Source organism: Petaurus breviceps, unplaced genomic scaffold (assembly GCF_028583685.1).
Source record: "Petaurus breviceps papuanus isolate PSGF00001 unplaced genomic scaffold, PetGlider_PUasm1.0 90633, whole genome shotgun sequence".
Lineage (NCBI taxonomy): Eukaryota > Metazoa > Chordata > Mammalia > Diprotodontia > Petauridae > Petaurus > Petaurus breviceps.
This window is the reverse complement of record NW_027187293.1, coordinates 3672893-3692022: the sequence shown is the minus strand read 5'-3', so window position 1 is coordinate 3692022 and position 19130 is coordinate 3672893. Positions and strand designations below refer to the sequence as shown.

The 19130-nt window shown below is 35.0% G+C and overlaps 1 protein-coding gene across 1 annotated transcript in view; it reads left to right on the top strand.

The window, feature by feature from the left end:
- The window catches only part of FMN2 (formin 2), a 494077-nt gene that overhangs the window by 365566 nt on the left and 109381 nt on the right, over window positions 1-19130 (top strand). The window contains 1 exon segment of the mRNA XM_069064483.1: window positions 7231-7323. Within this exon segment, the coding sequence (XP_068920584.1) occupies window positions 7231-7323 (93 nt within the window).

Here is a 19130-nt window from a genome sequence, read left to right as displayed (position 1 = left end):
TCATTTTATATAATTCTATAAGATTTGCAAAATATTTTCCACACACCAATTCTATGCATTAAGTGGGGGAAATATTATTGTTCCATTGTACAGATGAGCAAATTGACACTGAAAGCTTATGTAACTTGTTCTTTATTATCCCAGCTAGTATCAGATGATACAGTATTTGTAAAGTGCTTGGCACAGTACCTAGTCAACTCACATTCAACATTATTCAAAAGACGAGGATACTAATTCTGTAACTACTTTATTAAATGTAATATATTTTTTAAAACATATGAGAAGTTCAAAGTTTTGTATACAATCCTTTATTCATTCTTACTTATTTAATTAAATTCTTGTTGCTGCTTATTCAGTTCATAATGAAACAAAATTAAAAAATAACTCAATATGAATTAATTACTTTTTCTCCAAATTCATCCATCTTCTGACTTCCCTATTATTTTCAAGGATACCACCTTCCTTCTAGTCATCTGGGTTCACAGCCTTGGTGTCATCCTCAAATCCTGATTCTCATTTAAGTCACATATCCATTAAATTGCCACATCTTGTTTCTATCTCCACACACACAAAATCTATCCTCTCCACTGAGTAACAGCCATCCCCCTTATTTGGGCCTTCTTTACAAATGAATAATTTCTATTGCATCTTCTTGAATCTCCATACCCAAAGCCTCCATCTACCTTAACCCTGTAATACCAATCACAGCAGCATATCTGAGGATTGCTGCTATGAATAATTTTAAGCGTCTAATCACATAGTATAATGAACTTTCTATTTATTCAGCAATAAAATAAAGCATAACATTCACAACAACATAACATAACAATTTATTACTAAGGTGGCCACATAGTTTTAAACAAAAGATATCAATCAGTATATCTTGTAGAATTCCTCAGAATCCCCATACAGAATATATTATTGCTTTCAGTAGCATTCTCCAAAATATTTGTTTACACAAGCAGGGGGTCCCAGGCCAGGGTCTTCCCTAGCACTACATATCATTTTTAAGAGGTAGCACAAAATAGAAACACCATCCACCCCTAGGTCACAGTAAGTCACAATTTCCTCAGTCAATACACAGTGTCCAAGTAAAATCCTCTCTCTTCCTAGAGGCTGACTTTCAAACCCCATGGCCCTTCCTTTCTGGGCTGACCACTCTGACTCTTGCCTGGATTCACACGTAGGCAGTACTCCACTCCTGCACTATGTCTCAGCTCATGGGAACTGTTCAACTCCAAACTCCTGTCAGACAGCAGGTTCCAGGGACTCCTGCCTGTAGCTTCTGTTTCTAGGAAAACAAAGTTTAAAAAGGCTACAACAATATTTATACACATCACCAGTACCATCATCTCAATTCACTTTAACCACTCTTAAAAGGGGCTTAAGCTAAGCCTCCTTCCCATGGGCAGATCTCCACTCTTCAGCTCAGTTTCACTCACAGATACCAACAGACAGGGCTTCTGTCTGAGAAATTAACACAGATCAACAGACATAACTTCTGTCTGAAAAATTAACACTGACCAACAGACAGGGCTTCTGTCTGAGGGATTAAAACAGATCAGCAGACAGAAATTATGTCTGAGAAATTAACACAGATCAACAGAGTGCCAACATCACAAACTTTCTCTCTTTAGGCCTCCCCACAAGCAAGTTCCCCTCTCCAACTCACAGTCACTTCTCTCTCAGCTCTGCTCCTCTCTCTACTCTGTCCTCTCCCTCCAAGCAATACAATATATACTGTTTCCAATCAAAGACTCTTGATTCAAGATTCAATGAAAGGCAAGACTCAATCAAAGGCACTTGATTAGCTAAAACTCAATCCAGAAAAACAGCAAAAAATCCTACTTTGCCTGCTGTTACAAACCCATCCTCCAGACAATTTCCAAAAACAGAGATCTAAACTTGCTGTTGCCTAAAATACATGTGAGAAATTCTAGTCGTTCCTTATTACCTCTTTGATCAACTATGAACTCCTCCATTTGTATTTAAATCTCTACAACTTGGCCTTGTCCTGCTTTTCCAATCTTCTTACACTTCATTCCACTCCATGTGATCTAGCCCTACCTGCCCACTTATTGTTTTGCAAACAGAGAATCTCATTTTCTATCTCTAAGCCTTTGTCCAAAGTGTACCCCATTCTTGGAATGCACTCCACCTACCTCTACTTTTTGGATCCCTTGTGTTCCTTCAAGGCTCTGTTCAAATAGAATCTTTTTTTAAAATGAATCCTTTCCTCATCCCAGTAACTTCCAGTGTACTACTTACCAAGACAGTCTTTCATTCATCATACTTACTTGTATACATACACATATATTCTCTTTGTAATTACATTCTGACATGTTGTCTCTCCATTAGAAAGTAAGCTCTTTGAAGAAAGGAACTCTTTCATTTTTATATTTGTTCTCCCAGCCCTTAGCACAACACAGAGTATATAGCAGGCACTTAATAAATGTCAGTTGACTTATTATCATTGTGCTATTCTACTTTTCCTAGATTTAAGAACAACTTAGACTTTATGCAAATCCATGATTGTTCTAATTATTAGTCTATGTGAATAGCTATTTGCTTAGGTGTGTAGATATGGTGGAATCACTTCTAGGTATTTATCACCAAGGCTTCCCCTACAAGTTCTGTAACTAGTATGAACTGAGAGCTACCTAGTCCTTTGGAGATCTTCAAGCTGAGGCTGGACGATCATTTATCAGATATGATTAAATAAGGAAACTTTGGGGGCATAGTTTGGACTAAAATTTCATTAAAGTATCTTCCATTTGAAATTTAATGATTACTTCAGATGGTTCACAAGGCCATCAAAAATGAATGCTTACTTCTCTTAAAATTTTCCTGCAGCAAGTGTAGATTCTTTAAAAACAATTAAAATTTTTAGATATGATTCTTCTTTGTCTTTAGTCTTTTCAGTTTCCTAAAGCATTTGATAACTTGATCTATTCTTATTCCAAACATTTCTTTGGATCCATCAGGAAATTAAGTGTTTGACATGATTCAAATTAGAGATCTTAAAGATAAAAAATAAGTACTGATTGTCTCCTGGGGATGCTGATTTAAAGGTTCAAAATGGGATAGCAATGAATGGGAAATATTCAACTTGGGGAGAAAAGAAAGCTATTTAACCTGAATCTATATCAAAGTGCAGTGAAATAGTATCTGTTTTGTTATTTCTGTACTGAAATCTCATTAGCCAATTTTAATTTTTTGTGAATCCCACACCAAAATGCTTATTAGACAATGACATAATATTTTAATGTATTTTCTTTATCAAGCAATTTCTTTCAGTTAAAATGAGACTTGAATGCCAACCTGAGTATTTTTGTCCCAAAAGCAAATTTAATTCTCTTATCTTGGAAATACTTCTAGAATAATTTGGACAAAGGTATTGAAATATTCTGATCATAGCTGCTTTTTGCCCTGAAAAACTGGCCACTCTTTCTTGTTATAAAATTTATTACAGTTGTCAAATTTGGAAAAAGATAAGAATAGTCAATTTCGGAAGGATTGTTTGAAGGTTGGCACGTGAATACATTTGTGTGTGTATGTGGGGGATGTTCTTGTGAATAGTATGACCATTTTGGAAAGCAAGAATCTCCATTATCACCAAAATTGTTCAGTATTGTATGAGAACTATTAGTCTTTGCAGATGATATGATGGTCTATTTAGAGAATAAAAAAAAACAACTAAAAATTATTTAAAATAATTAGCAACTTCATCAAAGTTATAGGATATAAACTAAATTCACATAAATCATCAGGATTTCTATATATTACCAGCACAGTCCAACAGCAAGAGAGAGAGAGAACTTACATTTAAAATAACTATAGACAATGTAAAATATTTGGGAATCTACATACCAAGACAACCCAGGAACTATACAAATGCAAGTATAAAATGCTTTTCACACAAATAATACCAGATTTGCACATTTTGAGAAATATTAGTTTCTCACAGGGAGACCAAATCAATATGATTAAAAATGATAGTTCTTTTAAATTAAATTTATTTAGTGCCATACCAATCAAACTAAAAAAAATTATTTCATAGAGCTAGAAAAAATAATAACAAAATTCATCTGGAAAAACAAAAAGTTAAGAATATCAAGAAAATCAGTGAAAAAAAGATAAAGGAAGGTGGCCTAACATGACATGATCTCAACTGTATTACAAAGTAGTAATTCATCAAAACAACCTGGTACTGGTGAAACAGAGCAATTGATCAGTGGAATAGATTAGGTGCAAATTGCATTAGAGTAAATGACTGTAATAGTCCATTGTTTGATAAATCCAAAGATCCAAGCTTTTGGGACAAGAACTCACTATAACAAAAATTACTTGGAAAACAGGAAAGCAATTTGGCAGAAACCAGGCATACAAAAACATCTCATGCTATATCCCAATATAAAGTTTAACTGGGTACATGTTTTAGACAAAAGGGGTGATATTATAACCAAATTAGGAGAGCATGGAATATTTTACCAATCAGATCATTGAATAAGGGAAGAATTTGTGACCAAATAAGAGATAGAAAGCATTACAGGATGTAAAATGGGTAATTTTGATCATATTACATTTAAAAGATTTTACATAAACAAAACCAATGCAATCAAGATTAGATGGGAAGCAGAAAAGTAGGGGTGGTGTGGGAAAGAAATTAAATCAAGTGTCTCTGATAAAGGCCTAATTTCTCAAACACAATAGAGAACTGAATCAAATTTATAAGAATATAAGTCATTCTCCAATTGATAAATGATCAAAGGATGTGAACAGGCAGTTTTCAGAAGAAATCAAAGCTTTCTATAGATGCATAAAAATGTACAAATTACTTTTAATTAGAGAAATGCAAATTAAAACAACTCTTATGTACCATATCATACCTATCAGATTGGCTAATATGAAAGAAAAAGGAAATGAAAAATGTTAGAGGGGATGTGGAAAAATTAGGAGATTCATGCACTGTTGGTGGTATTATGAACATTCTGGAGAGTAATTTGAAATGAAGCACAAAGACTATAAAACTGTGCATACTCTTTCACTTAGCAATACCATTCTTGGGTCTGTATTCCAAAAAGATTTTTTTAAAAAGGAAAAAGATCTCTATGTACAAAAATATTTATAGCAACTCTTTTTCTAGTGGCAAACAATTGGAAATTGAGAGAATGTTCATTAATTGGGGAATGGCTAGACAAGCTGTAATATATGATTATGATTGAATATTATTATGCTTTAAGAAATGATGAGAGGGATGGTTTCAGAAAACCTGGGAAGACTTATATGAAGTGATGCAAATTTAAAAAAAGAACCAGGAGAACATTGTGCATAATAACAGTAATATTGCATGATCCAATGTGAATGACTTAACAATTCTCAGCAATACAATGATCCAATATAATTCTGAAGGACCAATGATGAAAAAATGCCATCCATCTCCAGAGAAAGAACTGATGGGGTCTGAATGCAGATCAAAACACACTTTTTAGTCTTTCTTTGTTTTTTTTTTTAATAAACTGTGTTTTCTTAACCACATAGCTAGTTTGGACATTATTTTGCAGGTGCAGAGTCTGCATCAAATTTCTTGCCTTCTCAAAGAAGGACAGAAGAGGATGGGAGGGGAAAATTTGGAACTGAATTTTAAAAAATGAATGCTAAAACCTTTTTACATGTAATGGGGAAAAACTAAAATTTTCAAAAAATAAAAACAAAAACTATATATATATAAATTTTAAATTTGAATACTGTATTATTTCAGGCACAAAGTATTGAGGGCCTAAACTAGAATTTTTTTCTTTGTGTGTTGAAAGAAAAGGACATGTTTTTCCAATATATTTAGTATCCTATGCTTTATATGTAGCATTCTTTTAGGTGAATGGGTTAAATAAATGTTCATTGTAGTTGAATTAAAGTACTAAAATATAATCACTGAAAGCATCCTCAAGATGTCAAGACAGCAAGAATGATATGTACCCCTTGCTGTTCTTATGTGATTTCGATCTCTTTGGCCAGTTTTTTATATTTGGCGGGAATTGTTCCTTGCAGCTTAATGGCAACTAATTCAATCCCCACTCCCATCCTTCCAGGGCAGAGATGCATTTTCACAGTCTCTGACAGTTATTCACCCAAGGTCAATTGGATTATTTCCATTGATGAAGAGATTACCATCAAATCGGCAACCCAATTTGATTTATTGGTTCAAAAAGTCACTCTTAGTCAAAAACATTCTGGGCTTCAAGATAAATTTGCCTTTATTCATTGTATAATATGTAATAGAAAACCAGTACAAACAGTGTTAGGTCTTCAGATTAATTGTTGTTCCTCAATTTATTCCTGTTTGTAGGTCAAACTATTTCATTTATCATTTCACTAACAAATGAGCTATCAGAAATGCAGGTCCCAAGTCATAGTATACCCAAAATTCTCCTTTTCCTATATTATGGAGTTAGAATGTCTACTATTAGTGTGACACCTTTCCCCTTCCACTTTCTAAATTCCCTTGGTAAACAATGAAGAAAACTGTATCAACTAGTGGAAGTCCTTTTGCCTTAATATTTCTGTGAGAGAGACATATATCTAAGGTACCCAAGCCTCTTGAGATGATTGGTATCTTTACTTCAAAAAATTTAGTTTATAGTACAGGTGCTTTATGGAGCATTTTTAAATTTGAGTTGACTATCAAGGTATATGTGATTTTCAAGTTCTTTTTTTTTATTCATACCATGGTTTACTGCTTTCATGCCAATGGCAAATCTTAATTAAGAGCTTTTCATATTGGTAATACTTAGTTCCCCCAACATGGGAAATATATAATTCTATAAGGATTTTGTTTTTGCCATACTATATTCTTCTTAGAAAATTTTAGATGAAATCATATTTTTAATGGCAAAAGAAAAAGTAATTGGGCTTTTTTTCCCAGAACAAGTGAGAATAAATTTACCTTTTCCCCCTATGTACACACACACACACACACACACATACAAACACACACACAAACCACAAATTATGCTGTATTTGAAAAATGTGAACATCCCATTAAATAAATCTTTGCATATGGCTGCACTCAGATTGCTTCCTTTTTTTTCACATGCTTCAATGAAATGAGTAAAAATAAATCAGTTTTCAGGGCTAAACAGACTCTGTAACATTAGCTAATGTGTTTTATATATATTTTGTTCTGTCATTATCCACAGTGGCATTCTAAGCAATTTTTTGTGTTAATTTCAGCCTGTGAAACTGAAGCAGGAAAAGTTTATCAGATGTCCTTAGAGGAGCACATCCAACCTTTCAAAGAAAGTATGGAGCAATTCATTCTTCAAGGTAAACAATGAAAATTTATTTTACCTTTTCCTTTGTGGTCAACAAAAACATGTAGAAAGTTTGTTTATATTGTTTATATTGTTTATATTGGAATATTGGAATATTGTATATATTGGAATATTGGAATATTGTATATTGGAATATTGTTTATATTGGAAAAGAGCATATTTATTTTGGCATCACAAAAAGCTAAGGATTAAGTTTAATCATGAGTCAGTCACAAATTCTGAAAAGAGCAATTTGCTAAAGATGTGTTTTTTGCATAATTCTCATTTTAAAAAGAAAAGATAACAGCATTGGCTCAAATGGATTTGCTCATATATCTATTATAAAAACATTTTATGCATTCTATAGTGCACAGGTCCTTTTTTAAAAATTGTAAAAATTTAAAAATTATATCTAAATTTCTGACCTGTGTCCAATGTCCTCTTTATTGTTAAATTATTGACTTATTGTCAAAAACACTGCACCAAAAGAACATGTACAGATATTTTGCATTATGTATTATTTTGTTTCTATGAAACATTAATAGCATCAAATATTTACTCAATATTTTTCCTAGGGAGCTCAAAAAGTTCTGTTATCACATTGACTCTTCCTGCATTCCTTTAAATTAAGCATAGAGTAAATTCTAACTCAGAGATATTAATGAAACATTCAAAGCTTGACTTGCTCTACTCCCTAAAAATGTAATTTTGTATTGAGAAATTCTGTAGTTTGAAATGCATAATTGAATAGGATATTCATTACTTGATGCAATTTAGCTACTGGGATGGTAATCAAATGAGAGTCATCCTGTTATACTCTGGGAACATTTATGATGTTTCAGGAATTTTCCTAAATATTGGCAAAGAGAGGAATGATGTTGAGTGACCTCATTCACAGTTTGTATGGAATTTATTTTATTATTTTCCAAAGGTTGTTAATGATGTTTTGCAATAAATGGGTAACACTGAAATTTGACTGAGACACAGTTCTCCCTTCCTGGGATAAGAGGATATATTTAAAGAAATATATCAGAATAAAATTAGTTTTGTGTTTCAATGTGAATATAATTTGAATTGTCAAACTATCATTCAATTTAATTCAATAACAAGCATTTATTAAAAGTGCCTGTTATGTGTAAGCATATTACTAGGTGCTGTTGATAAAAAGACAAAAATAAAACAAAAGATAATCCGTGTCTTCAAGGAGTTTGCAACTTGCAAACTTCATCACAATTTCTTAAAATCATATTTTGGCGAACATCATCAGTTTCCTGTTTAAGTGCTAAGGCCCTGCATAGCTTTATAAATAGCATTAGTGGACATGAGGGTGGCATTTGTTCTGTCTATCCATTGGTATGCTTGATAGATTATGCCCTTTCTTTATTTCAAGGACCTGTAATTTGCAGTACATTTATGGGTGTGGGGATCATGTAATATTTAATCATATTGAATCATTTAAAAGAAACAAAGCAATTTTGTTTTTTTCAATTCACCAAAAAATTCTTGCTAAGCGTCAACTGCAAATATAACAACTCTGACCACCATGTTGCTCAAACTGTATGTAACTTCTACATTAAACAGAATACTATATTTTCCAGGCAGATTTTCTTTTTTCTGCCTCCTGTTGATTAAAATGAAATAATAAATGTTTTCTTTGGGAGGGAAGGAGTGGATAGTTTGTGTCTATGATTTCATCAGTTTGAGGAGCTCTTTGTGTGGAAACCACTTTACCAAATGAAGATGAAAAGTTCTTTAAAAAATTCTTATAGAATTGCTCAGAACATGGAAATGTTCTGATTTGCCCATGGTCACATGAGATAGGGCACAAAGCCATGTATTCCTGATTTCCATGATGATCCCTCAGTCCACTATACCACATCTGCACACTTGCATAAGTATCACTTTCTATTAAATAGACACTCATGGGTCTGATATATACTTAAACAAAAATCAAAATATGCCGTAGCTCAGGGAACAATACGTGTTAATGTTTATGATGATGGATTGAACCTTTATTTGAACAAGTCTCTCAATTGCTGCAGGAAGAGGCCATTCTTCATTTTGTTTTCCACATTTTGAGATCATTTTGTGATTCTTTACTGAATCCTTTGCCATCTTGTGAGTCCATCTCATATTTCAAAGTTGCTAAGAATCTGAGTGGTGTTGAACATGTTTCTGTTGTTGATTATATTGTGGGATATTTAGACATCTCAAACAAAAGGAAAAGCCTGTTGTCTTACTATTGCTCTATGACAATTCAGTCTGGGGCAAGAAATTTGGATTATTTGATTGGTATAAGCTTTCAGTTTACAAATTTATTTTGGAATTGTTACTATCATTGAAAGATAAAAGATGAAAAAGAAATAAATTATTTGGCTATATTCTAAAACAGTTTATTAAATATTTTACATTTTAAATCTCTTGTTTTCACAATATAAAGTTGAATTTAGATTTTTGTTTGACAAACTTTTGAACTATATTGATTTTCCTAAGGACTTTTTTTGTTTTTATACAAATATAATTAACAAATTTTCCAGGTAGAGTTCATGCTTACGTCAGATAAAACAAACACTTTTATGTGCAGGTTGGGTCAAATCAATCTTTATATTGTAACAATTAAAATAATATTTAAAAAAAAAACTTGAAATTGAGATAATATTGGAAGATTGTTGAGAAGAATGACAAAGCCTGAACTTATCTGAAATGATTTTGTTTAAGATGAAGATTCAAAATTTGAATGTATATATGTTTTCAGAATAGGTTAAGCACTCTAAAAAACTATTTGAAATAAGATATACCTTTTAAATATTAAGAAGTGGGGGCGGCCAGGTAGCACAGCGAGTAAGAGCACCGGCTCCAGTGTTGAGAAGACCTGGAGATCAAATCCTGGGCTCAGACACTAAGCACCCACCCAGAAACACCTGGCTGTGTAACCTTGAGCAAGTTACTTAACCCCAATTGCTTAGGGGCGGCCAGGTGGCTCAGCGAGGAACAAATCCCGGGCTCGGACACTCAGCATCACGCCCAGAAATAACTGGGCGTGTAACCTTGAGCAAGTTACTTAACCCCAATTGCTTAAAAAAAAAAAATATTAAGAAGTGACTACTGTTAAGGCAGTAATAGTTTTGTTGTTTGGTTTTTCATGAAAAATGAAAGCATTATACATTTAGTTAAAAAGGAAAAACAAAATGAAATGCTAGTATTTTCTGGAATACTGGGATACACAGCAAAAATGTATGCACAATAGTGCATAATAATTTACTTTTTTATTGAAATAATTGTTGACTAGATACCTATAGCCAATGACAAAATAAGTATACAGTGATTTCATTCTCTTGCATGCATTCCAGGAAATGAAGATTCTTATTTTCCAGATGGCTGTTCAGTTTTGTCTTATTTTTTAATCTTAACCTTTTAAAGTTATGGATTCTGTAATGATAAAAGGAAGAAAAAGAGGGAGTGAGAATGAGAGGAAGAGAGAAAAAGAGAGAATCAGGGCTGACAGGAAAGTGAAGCAGAGGTAACCATCAGAGTATCTCCCACTTTGATGTCTTCTACCACTGTTATTGTATCACACACATTCCCTTTTCTTTCCATTACTCCTTGGTCCCTCAATACATTCAGGACAAAGTCACAGAAGGAACTATGCTAATCACTTTTAAAGAAAGCTATTATTTTAGAGTTTGAAGGGACCTTAGATTTAATATATACACACACTCATACACATACATATACATACACACATGTATGTATGTATGTATCTTCCAGTATATTTTCCTATTCATAGACTTTCCACTGAAACTGTTATGAGTTTTGATCTTAATACGGAGGTAACTAGAGGGGGGCGGAGCCAAGATGGCAGAGTAGAAGCACGACCTTCCCGCGGCTCCAGCTTCCACCTTCCCCAATCCATGTAAAAAGGGGACTCTAAACAAACTTTGGAGCTGCAGAACCCACAAAATGACACAGAGAAGCTAACCTCCCGCTGAGGACAGCCTGGCAGGCCAGCAGGAATCCAGCGCAGCGCTCTGGTAGCCCAGCCCAACCCCACTCTGAGGCTTTATCCCCAGGGTGGGCCTGACCAGCCGCCTGCCAGAGGGACTACAGATCAGCAGCAGCTGTGGCCATTTCCAGATTTATCAATACACAGATGTGAAGGAAAAGGTGAGAGGCCAGAGCAGTCTGGACTTTGGGACCCAGTAAGTGGGAGTGCGTGGCTTTTACCCCCGGGGCGAGAAACCACTGAGATGCCAGCACAGCCAGCCAGCGCCACATGGTGGCTTCAGCTCCTGGCCTGCAGAATGTAGGGGGACCAAGCAGCAGTCTGAGGGGTAATTGCTCTTGCTTTAACCTGCTTGGATCTGGATTGCAATCTAGGGTGGAGATGTCGGGGGTGTGTGTCCAGCTTGCCAGAGCATGTGGAGACCTCAGAGAGGGCAACCATCTAACACCTCTGGCAGCTGAGAAAACCCCAGCGTTTGGGACGAAAACTCCCCTGTCTGGTGGCAGAGTCCTACTGTGGCAAAAAGCCCAAAAGTCAAATAATTGAGTGGCAAAATGAGCAGGCAAAGGAAACAAAGCAGACAGAAGATTCCCACATTACACTCCTATTTTGGGGACAAGAAGGAGCAAGGCATGGAACAGGAGGAAAACAGTGAAGTCAGAACTCCTGCACCAAAAGCTTCAAAGGAAATACAAGCTGGTTTCAGGCCATAGAGGACCTTAAGAAGCAGATAAGAGAAGTGGAGGAAAAACTGGGAAGAGAAATGAGAACAATGCAAGAAAATTATGAAATGAGAGTCAACAGCCTGACTGAAGAAAATGGCAAAGGAGGCTCAAAAAGGCAATGAGGAGAAGAATGCCTTAAAAAGTCGAATTTGCCAGATGGAAAAAGAATCTCAAAAGCTCACTGAGGAGAATCATTGCTTCAGAATTAGATTGGAGCAAATGGAAGCTAATGACTTTATGAGAAATCGAGATGCTGTTAAACAGATCCAAACAAATGAAAGAATAGAAGGCAATGTGAAATATCTCATGGGAAAAACCACTGACCTGGAAAATAGATCCAGGAGAGATAATTTAAAAATTATTGGACTACCTGAAAGCCATGACCAAAGTAAGAACCTAGAAAGCATCCTCCAGGAAGTTCTCAAAGAAAACTGACCTGATGTTTTAGAACAAGAGGGCAAAATAGAGGTTGAAAGAATCCACCGATCACTTCCTGAAAAAGATCCCCAAAAGAAAACTCCTAGGAATATTATAGCCAGGTTCCGGAATTCCCAGATTAAGGAGAGAATATTACAAGCAGCGAGGAAGAAACAATTTGAATATTGTGGAAACACAATCAGGATAACCAAGGATCTGGCAGCTTCTACACTGAGGAATCGAAGGGCTTGGAATGTGATATTCCGGAGGTCAAGGGAGCTGGGATTAAAACCAAGAGTCACCTACCCAACAAAACTGAGTATCATGTTTCAGGGGAAAATATGGTCGTTCAGTGGAATAGAGGACTTTCAAGCATTCTTGCTGAAAAAAACAGAGTTGAATAGAAAATTTGACATTCAGATACAAGAAGCAAGAGAAGCATGAGAAGGTAAATGGAAAAGAAATCATAAGGAACTTATCAAAGTTGAACTATTAACATCCCTACATGGAAAAACAATAATTGTAACTTATAAAACTTTTCTCAGTAGTTGAAGGGATTAGAAATATATGTGTGTGTGTGTGTCTATATGTGAGGGTATGTGGGCATATGAATACATATGTGAATGTGTGTATATATGTTTACAGGTGTACATAGATAGAGGGCACAGGACCAATTTAACAGGAAGGGATGATACTTAAAGGTGAAATTAAGAGGTGAGAGGAATATAATGAGAGGATATGGGGAGAGACAGATTGGGGCAAACTACCTCATACAGAAGAAGCAAGGGAAAATGTTTACAATGGAGGGGAAGAATAGGAAGGCAAAAGGGAATGGGTTAACCTTATTCCCATTGAATCAGGCTTGAGGAGGGAGGGAAATACACACTAAATAGGGGATCTCACCCTCCAGGAGAATAGGGGGGGAATGGGTTGAGAGGGGGGATGATGGAAGGGAGGGCAGCCTAGGGTGGAGGGAAGTTGGAAGCACCCACTTTTGGAAAGGGACAGGATCAAAGTAGAGAATAGAACAAGTGGGAGATGGGATAGGAGGGAGGGAAATATAGTCAGTCTTTTACAATATATCTACTATGTTATTGTTTTGCATTAGCTGCACATGTACAACCTTTACTGAACTGCTTGTCTTCCCAGTGGGGGTGCGTGGCAGGGGGGGAAGGAAATGAATCTGTAATTGAAAGTTTTAAAATCAAATATTCAAATATATATGTGTGTGTATACATATATATATATACGTATATATACTATTATTAATACCATCTTACATGTAATTAAGAAATAAGATATACAGACACTGAGGAATAGAGATCCACTGGAAAAGTCGAAATGGGTATGGGAGAAAATATGGGAGAGAGCAGATTGGAGGTGGGAATATCCTTTGGCACTGCTTTTTTGGGGGGATGTGTAAATCAGAAGTTAATAAAGCATTAAAAAAATAGGGAGGTAACTAGAAAGACAATGGAATCCTGGTTATCATTTGTTGATATGGATTGTCATTTTGACTTACATAATATAGTTTTGAAAGAAAAAGAGTTTTTTTGTGTTTCTGACTTTTTAAACTATTGGCAAAATTAAAAAAAAATACACAGTTCTTCAACCTTTCATTAAACAGAAGTAGTCTTCCATTTTCCTTCTCTCTTCTTATGGTAACAGAAATTTAAAAATAGTTAATAGGATGTTTCAGTCACTTTACCCTCCTCCAGGCATTTGTCATCCATCTTCTCTCTCCCAACAGTAATTTCATGCCTGAAACAAAACATGGAAAATTGTAGCTGAACTGGAGAAATAAAAGCAAGGGAAAAAAGAATAAGTGTGTAAACACAAGGTTATCATTAAAAGAGTGTTGAAACTTCAAGTCTTTTTTAAAATATATAGTCTTTAATATTGGAAATACTATACTTGAGGATGAAGTAATGGTGAAAGCAGTGGGATATTAACTAAGCCAAAGAGCCCTAAAATATTCACTTTCTAAAAGAAGTGAATATTTTTCTACGGTATCAAAAAACTACTTAGAGAATACTGTGAGCAGTGCCCCATAGATGGGTTGATAAGATGGGTTTGCTATTGCTTTGATTTCCTTCTGGAAAATAAGCAAAAGGTACAATCTGTTTCAATTATTACAAAGTCTCAGATCCTCAGCATTTCAGAAGTGTATACACACACACACACACGCACACGCGCGCACGCGCACACACACACACACACACACACACACACATATATATATATATATATATATATATATATATTTAAAATTTTACCTTTTAGTTGTAATCAAGTGGCCCAATGGACTGAACCACTATTTATCACCTGGATAAGCAGCCTATCTTCTAAGGTTATGGTTTCTCTTGTTTGGTCAGGTATCTATAGTGAGCAGCCTGGGTTATATTATCTTTTTTACTCTCCCTCCTCCCCTCAATAAAATTATAGTGCTTGAAGGGACCTGAAAGTGGTCATTTAGCCCAGCCTGCAAATAGCTTTCAGATATCAAATATCAAGGAATATAGATGGCACTAAGCCCCTTACTTCATAGGAGAGAAGTAGATCTCCACTGAGATTCTCGGGTCAGAATTGATTGACTTACAACTTAGTATTATATATAAAATTAAGTGTATTTGTTTAGTAAGTCTGACTTTCTGGTTTTCCACAACAACTTTAAACTCTGCTTTAACTCATAGCTCACTTGTCTGAAAGCATACTTGCTACAAGAAGCAACATTAGAAAAGATACAAGGAACACTAGAAGAGAAGAATACATTAGCTCCTACCTGATATGGGTCAGTGAAGACCTATATACCTCAGATCCATGGAACCGTACACCGTGTGGTCTGGGCAAGAACTTAAACATTGTCTAGCGCACTTCCATTTTAAAGATGAAGAGACAGATTCAGAAAAATCTGTTGACATGCCCAAGGTGGCTTGGAGACATCACTGTGTTACAGATTAGTACAATGATTGATGCCCCTCAGGAATTCCAGAAAATGAAAAGTGATCATTTCTTGTTATTATACTCTGAGAACATGAGGAACTAGAGTATTTAAATTACAGAAATTGAAAGTAGGAGAGTTCCTTAGTAGTCATCAAACCAAACTCATACTTTGAAGGTATTTTGTAAAAAAAAAATGCAAATAAAAATTATTAAAGTGAAATGACTAATCTCAATGTGAGTCATTGACCTTTTTGCTTTTAATCAGGCCTTTTCTGACATTTTTTAGATCCTAAAGTATAATTAGTCTTTTAATAAAAGACTCCAAAGAAAGAGGACATATTATATTCCCTCTGACTTCAACCTATCCTAACTAGTAAGACTATATACGGTATAACCTGTTTTAATTCAAGAACAGCCTATTCAATTTAACTCAATAAGTATGCATTAATTGCCTGTCTTTGTAAGGAAACCAATAGTTAGAATGTAAAGATCCCACCCAGGGTGGTTTGTCATAAAACTCTCCATACACATTTGACAACTTAGAATTAGTTTATTAACCTGTTTATTAAATAGGATTCTAGATATGTGACTATCAATCAAAAACTCAACCCTACCAATTACGCACGCCATCCTTGCAAGGTTAAATGCCAATCTCCCTGTACTTCTCAGGGTATATGATTGCCATTCACTACTTAGATCTGCTCCTTTATGTATAGTGTAAGCTTTCTCATATATTTATGCTATGACTTGGTGTTTCCATCAATCATAGCCATGTTGTTGTCGTTGAGTCATTCAGTCATGTCCGACTCTTCACAACCCCATGTACCATAGCACGCCAGGCCCTTTTTTTCCTGCACTGTCTCTCAAAAAATATCAAACAAGTTCATGTTTGATGTTTCTGTGCCACTATCTATCCATTTCATCCTCTCTCATCCTCTTTTACTTTTGCATTGAATCTTTCTCATCATCAGGGTATTTTCCAGTGATTCCCATCTTCTCATTATATGTCCAAAATATTTAAACTTCAGTTATGTTATTTGACCTTTCAGTGAATAGATGAATTCATTTTTTTAAGTACTGACTTATTTGATCTCCAGAAGTTTTCTCTAGAACCATAATTCAAAGGCATTGGTTCTGTGGCTCTCAACTTTCCTTGTAGTCCAACAGTCACAGCTACCCATTGCTGCCTTTGTTGTTAAGAAAATATCTGCTTTTTAGTATGCTGCCCAGATTTGTCATAGCTTTCCTTCCAAGGAGCAGGTATCTTTTAGTTTCATGACTGTACTTGCCATCTACAGGGATCATAGCAGTAGTTCTTCCCTAATTCTACTCAGAACAGTTCTTCCCCCTTTCTACTTTCTGGGCCGTGGAGTTCATTGTTCACCTCGCCCTTAATCATTTATATGTATAAATATTTAATCAGATTAAATAAAAGGTAAAAAAACTGAAGTAATATTATCATGTAGCATAGACTGTGACTATGTATTCCATTTGCTGTAAGCACCAAACCCTTCCTAAATGAAGAAACCTTCCAGGACTACAATCTGTCTTTCATATATCTCCAAGACTAGTTAATGAGAACTAACTCACAACCCACAAGATCACTTCTCAGTCGCTTGCAGTTAAAACTGAATGAAAGTTTTTGGAGTTACTGTTCTTTTCACTCAGTGATCTGATAGCTAAACTTTCTATTGATACAATGCAAGAAATTTGGAGCTCCTCAGGCTATTTTTTGAGGATAAGATGGTGTGACCTGAATGAGCAGGGTAGCACAAGACATGGTATGTGGGATCTTAGTTCCTCCACTTTGCGGTGGTCTGCTTCCCATATTTCTGTTGATACAGTCTTTGAGAAAAGTTTGTTTGACTTTTTCAAAGAGAAAGTTAACTGTTGAATGCCATCAACGTACCGTCAAAAGCAACTTTCTTAAGTGAGGGTGAGTGAGTTCCCTTAATCTCCCTCAGTCATTCCCTGGGCCCATCTCTTTTTAACACCTTTGAATTGCTTCCCATTGCAATTTTGATAGTCATTTAAATTATTGCTGAAAAGTAGGAAAGAGCCAATTTATCACTGTAAAAACAGAATTTCATTGAAACTGAAAACCTAGCAAACTGCATTTTTTTCCTTATTAAATCCTTGCAGTAAGCCCATGTTTTCCATCTTTCGTCACACTCAGAAAAAGTGGCCAGTTAATGTCAAGCATGTAGTAATAAGTATTTGAATGCTGGTTGAACTGAATTGAACTGAATGAGGTGAGTTTTAGTGACATGGAGATCATGGGTATAGGTAAAGAAAAATGTATAAAAGAGGAAAAAGAAGCTTATCTTCCTCCTCTGTTTTACTGTCCATTTCTATTTTTTGTCTCCAGATCCATTAGACTACAAACAGCTTGAAACTTTCTGGAACACTGCCTGTTTTTATCTATATTGTCACTGAAAACACCTCTACTATAATGTTAAACTAAATTAGTATATCTCCCTTTCCCATTCATGAATAACTATGATCATTTCTACTTTATGCCCAAGGGAACGAATGAAAAGAAAATTGGCATGCCACTTAAGGATTGCAAACCTCAGAGACAGACCTTCTAAAATCTGTCTTGTAATAAGAATTCTATTTTCAGAGTAATCTTTGCTGCCATTTTAGAATTCTGGGATTGGAGTTTCATCTAATATTGTTTTTATTCAGAAAAGATTGTGACATAATCAGTCTAATGAAAAAAAATATTGGTTTCTTGAAGGTTTTTTAAAGGCTCTAAATCCATAGCTATTAAAGCAGATAAATATATTTTGGATCATTTATAAGAGGAGGGGCAGGTTGGATAGCATGCCAACTATCTTCCAAACTGATTTGATGGAAGTATCTCTTGTAACTATAATGAAATTAAGAGATTGGAATATTTTAAGGTCGATAGTCTTATAGATTAAATTTTATGGATTTCTTGTTATAGTTCATGCTATGAGTGTGGAGGCATTATAAATATTTGAGAGAAAATGTTAAAGAGGAATTAGTTTATGCTTTTTTACAAATTCCCATTTTAAAGTTATGCATTTGGGTATTTTGGATCTACAGATTGTTATTGGGTTGTATTTTACTTAATTCAGAAGGACTGAAATTTGCATATGTAAATATATATATATGCCACTCAGCTAAAATTCTTAGATCGCTTTGACACTTATCTATTATGAGGGAGTAAGCTCGGAGAAAAAACCAAATGTAGATAATGGTTTTTCTAATTGGATTTAGAATAAATATTTAGCAAAAGGTAGGTGCAGAGTGTAAAGAGAAAAGAAGTCCATTGAATTGAGACGAAGAGGAATCTAATTTATTGCCTTCTAATACTCTACTATGGAGAGCACTGGGCTTGGAATCAGGAGACTCATCTTCATGAGTTCAAATGTGACCTCAAACACTTATTAGCTGTGTGACCTTGAGTAAGTCACTTAACCTGTTTACCTCAGTTCCTCATCTGTAAAATGAGCTGGAGAAGGAAATAGCAAACCATTTCAGTCTCTTTTCCAATAAAACCCCAGACAGTGTCATAAAGAGTCCATGATGACAGTAAAAGTGGATAGGAAATAAAACCCTAGATCCAAGTTATGCCTGGCACCTAAGGCAAGTAACTTCTAATAAACATTTAGAAGGGATAAGCCATTTTCTGAGGTAAAATTGGTACCTCTGTGAAATGGTGTGCCATCATACCTGCCATACCTTATGAATGATGCAAAGCAA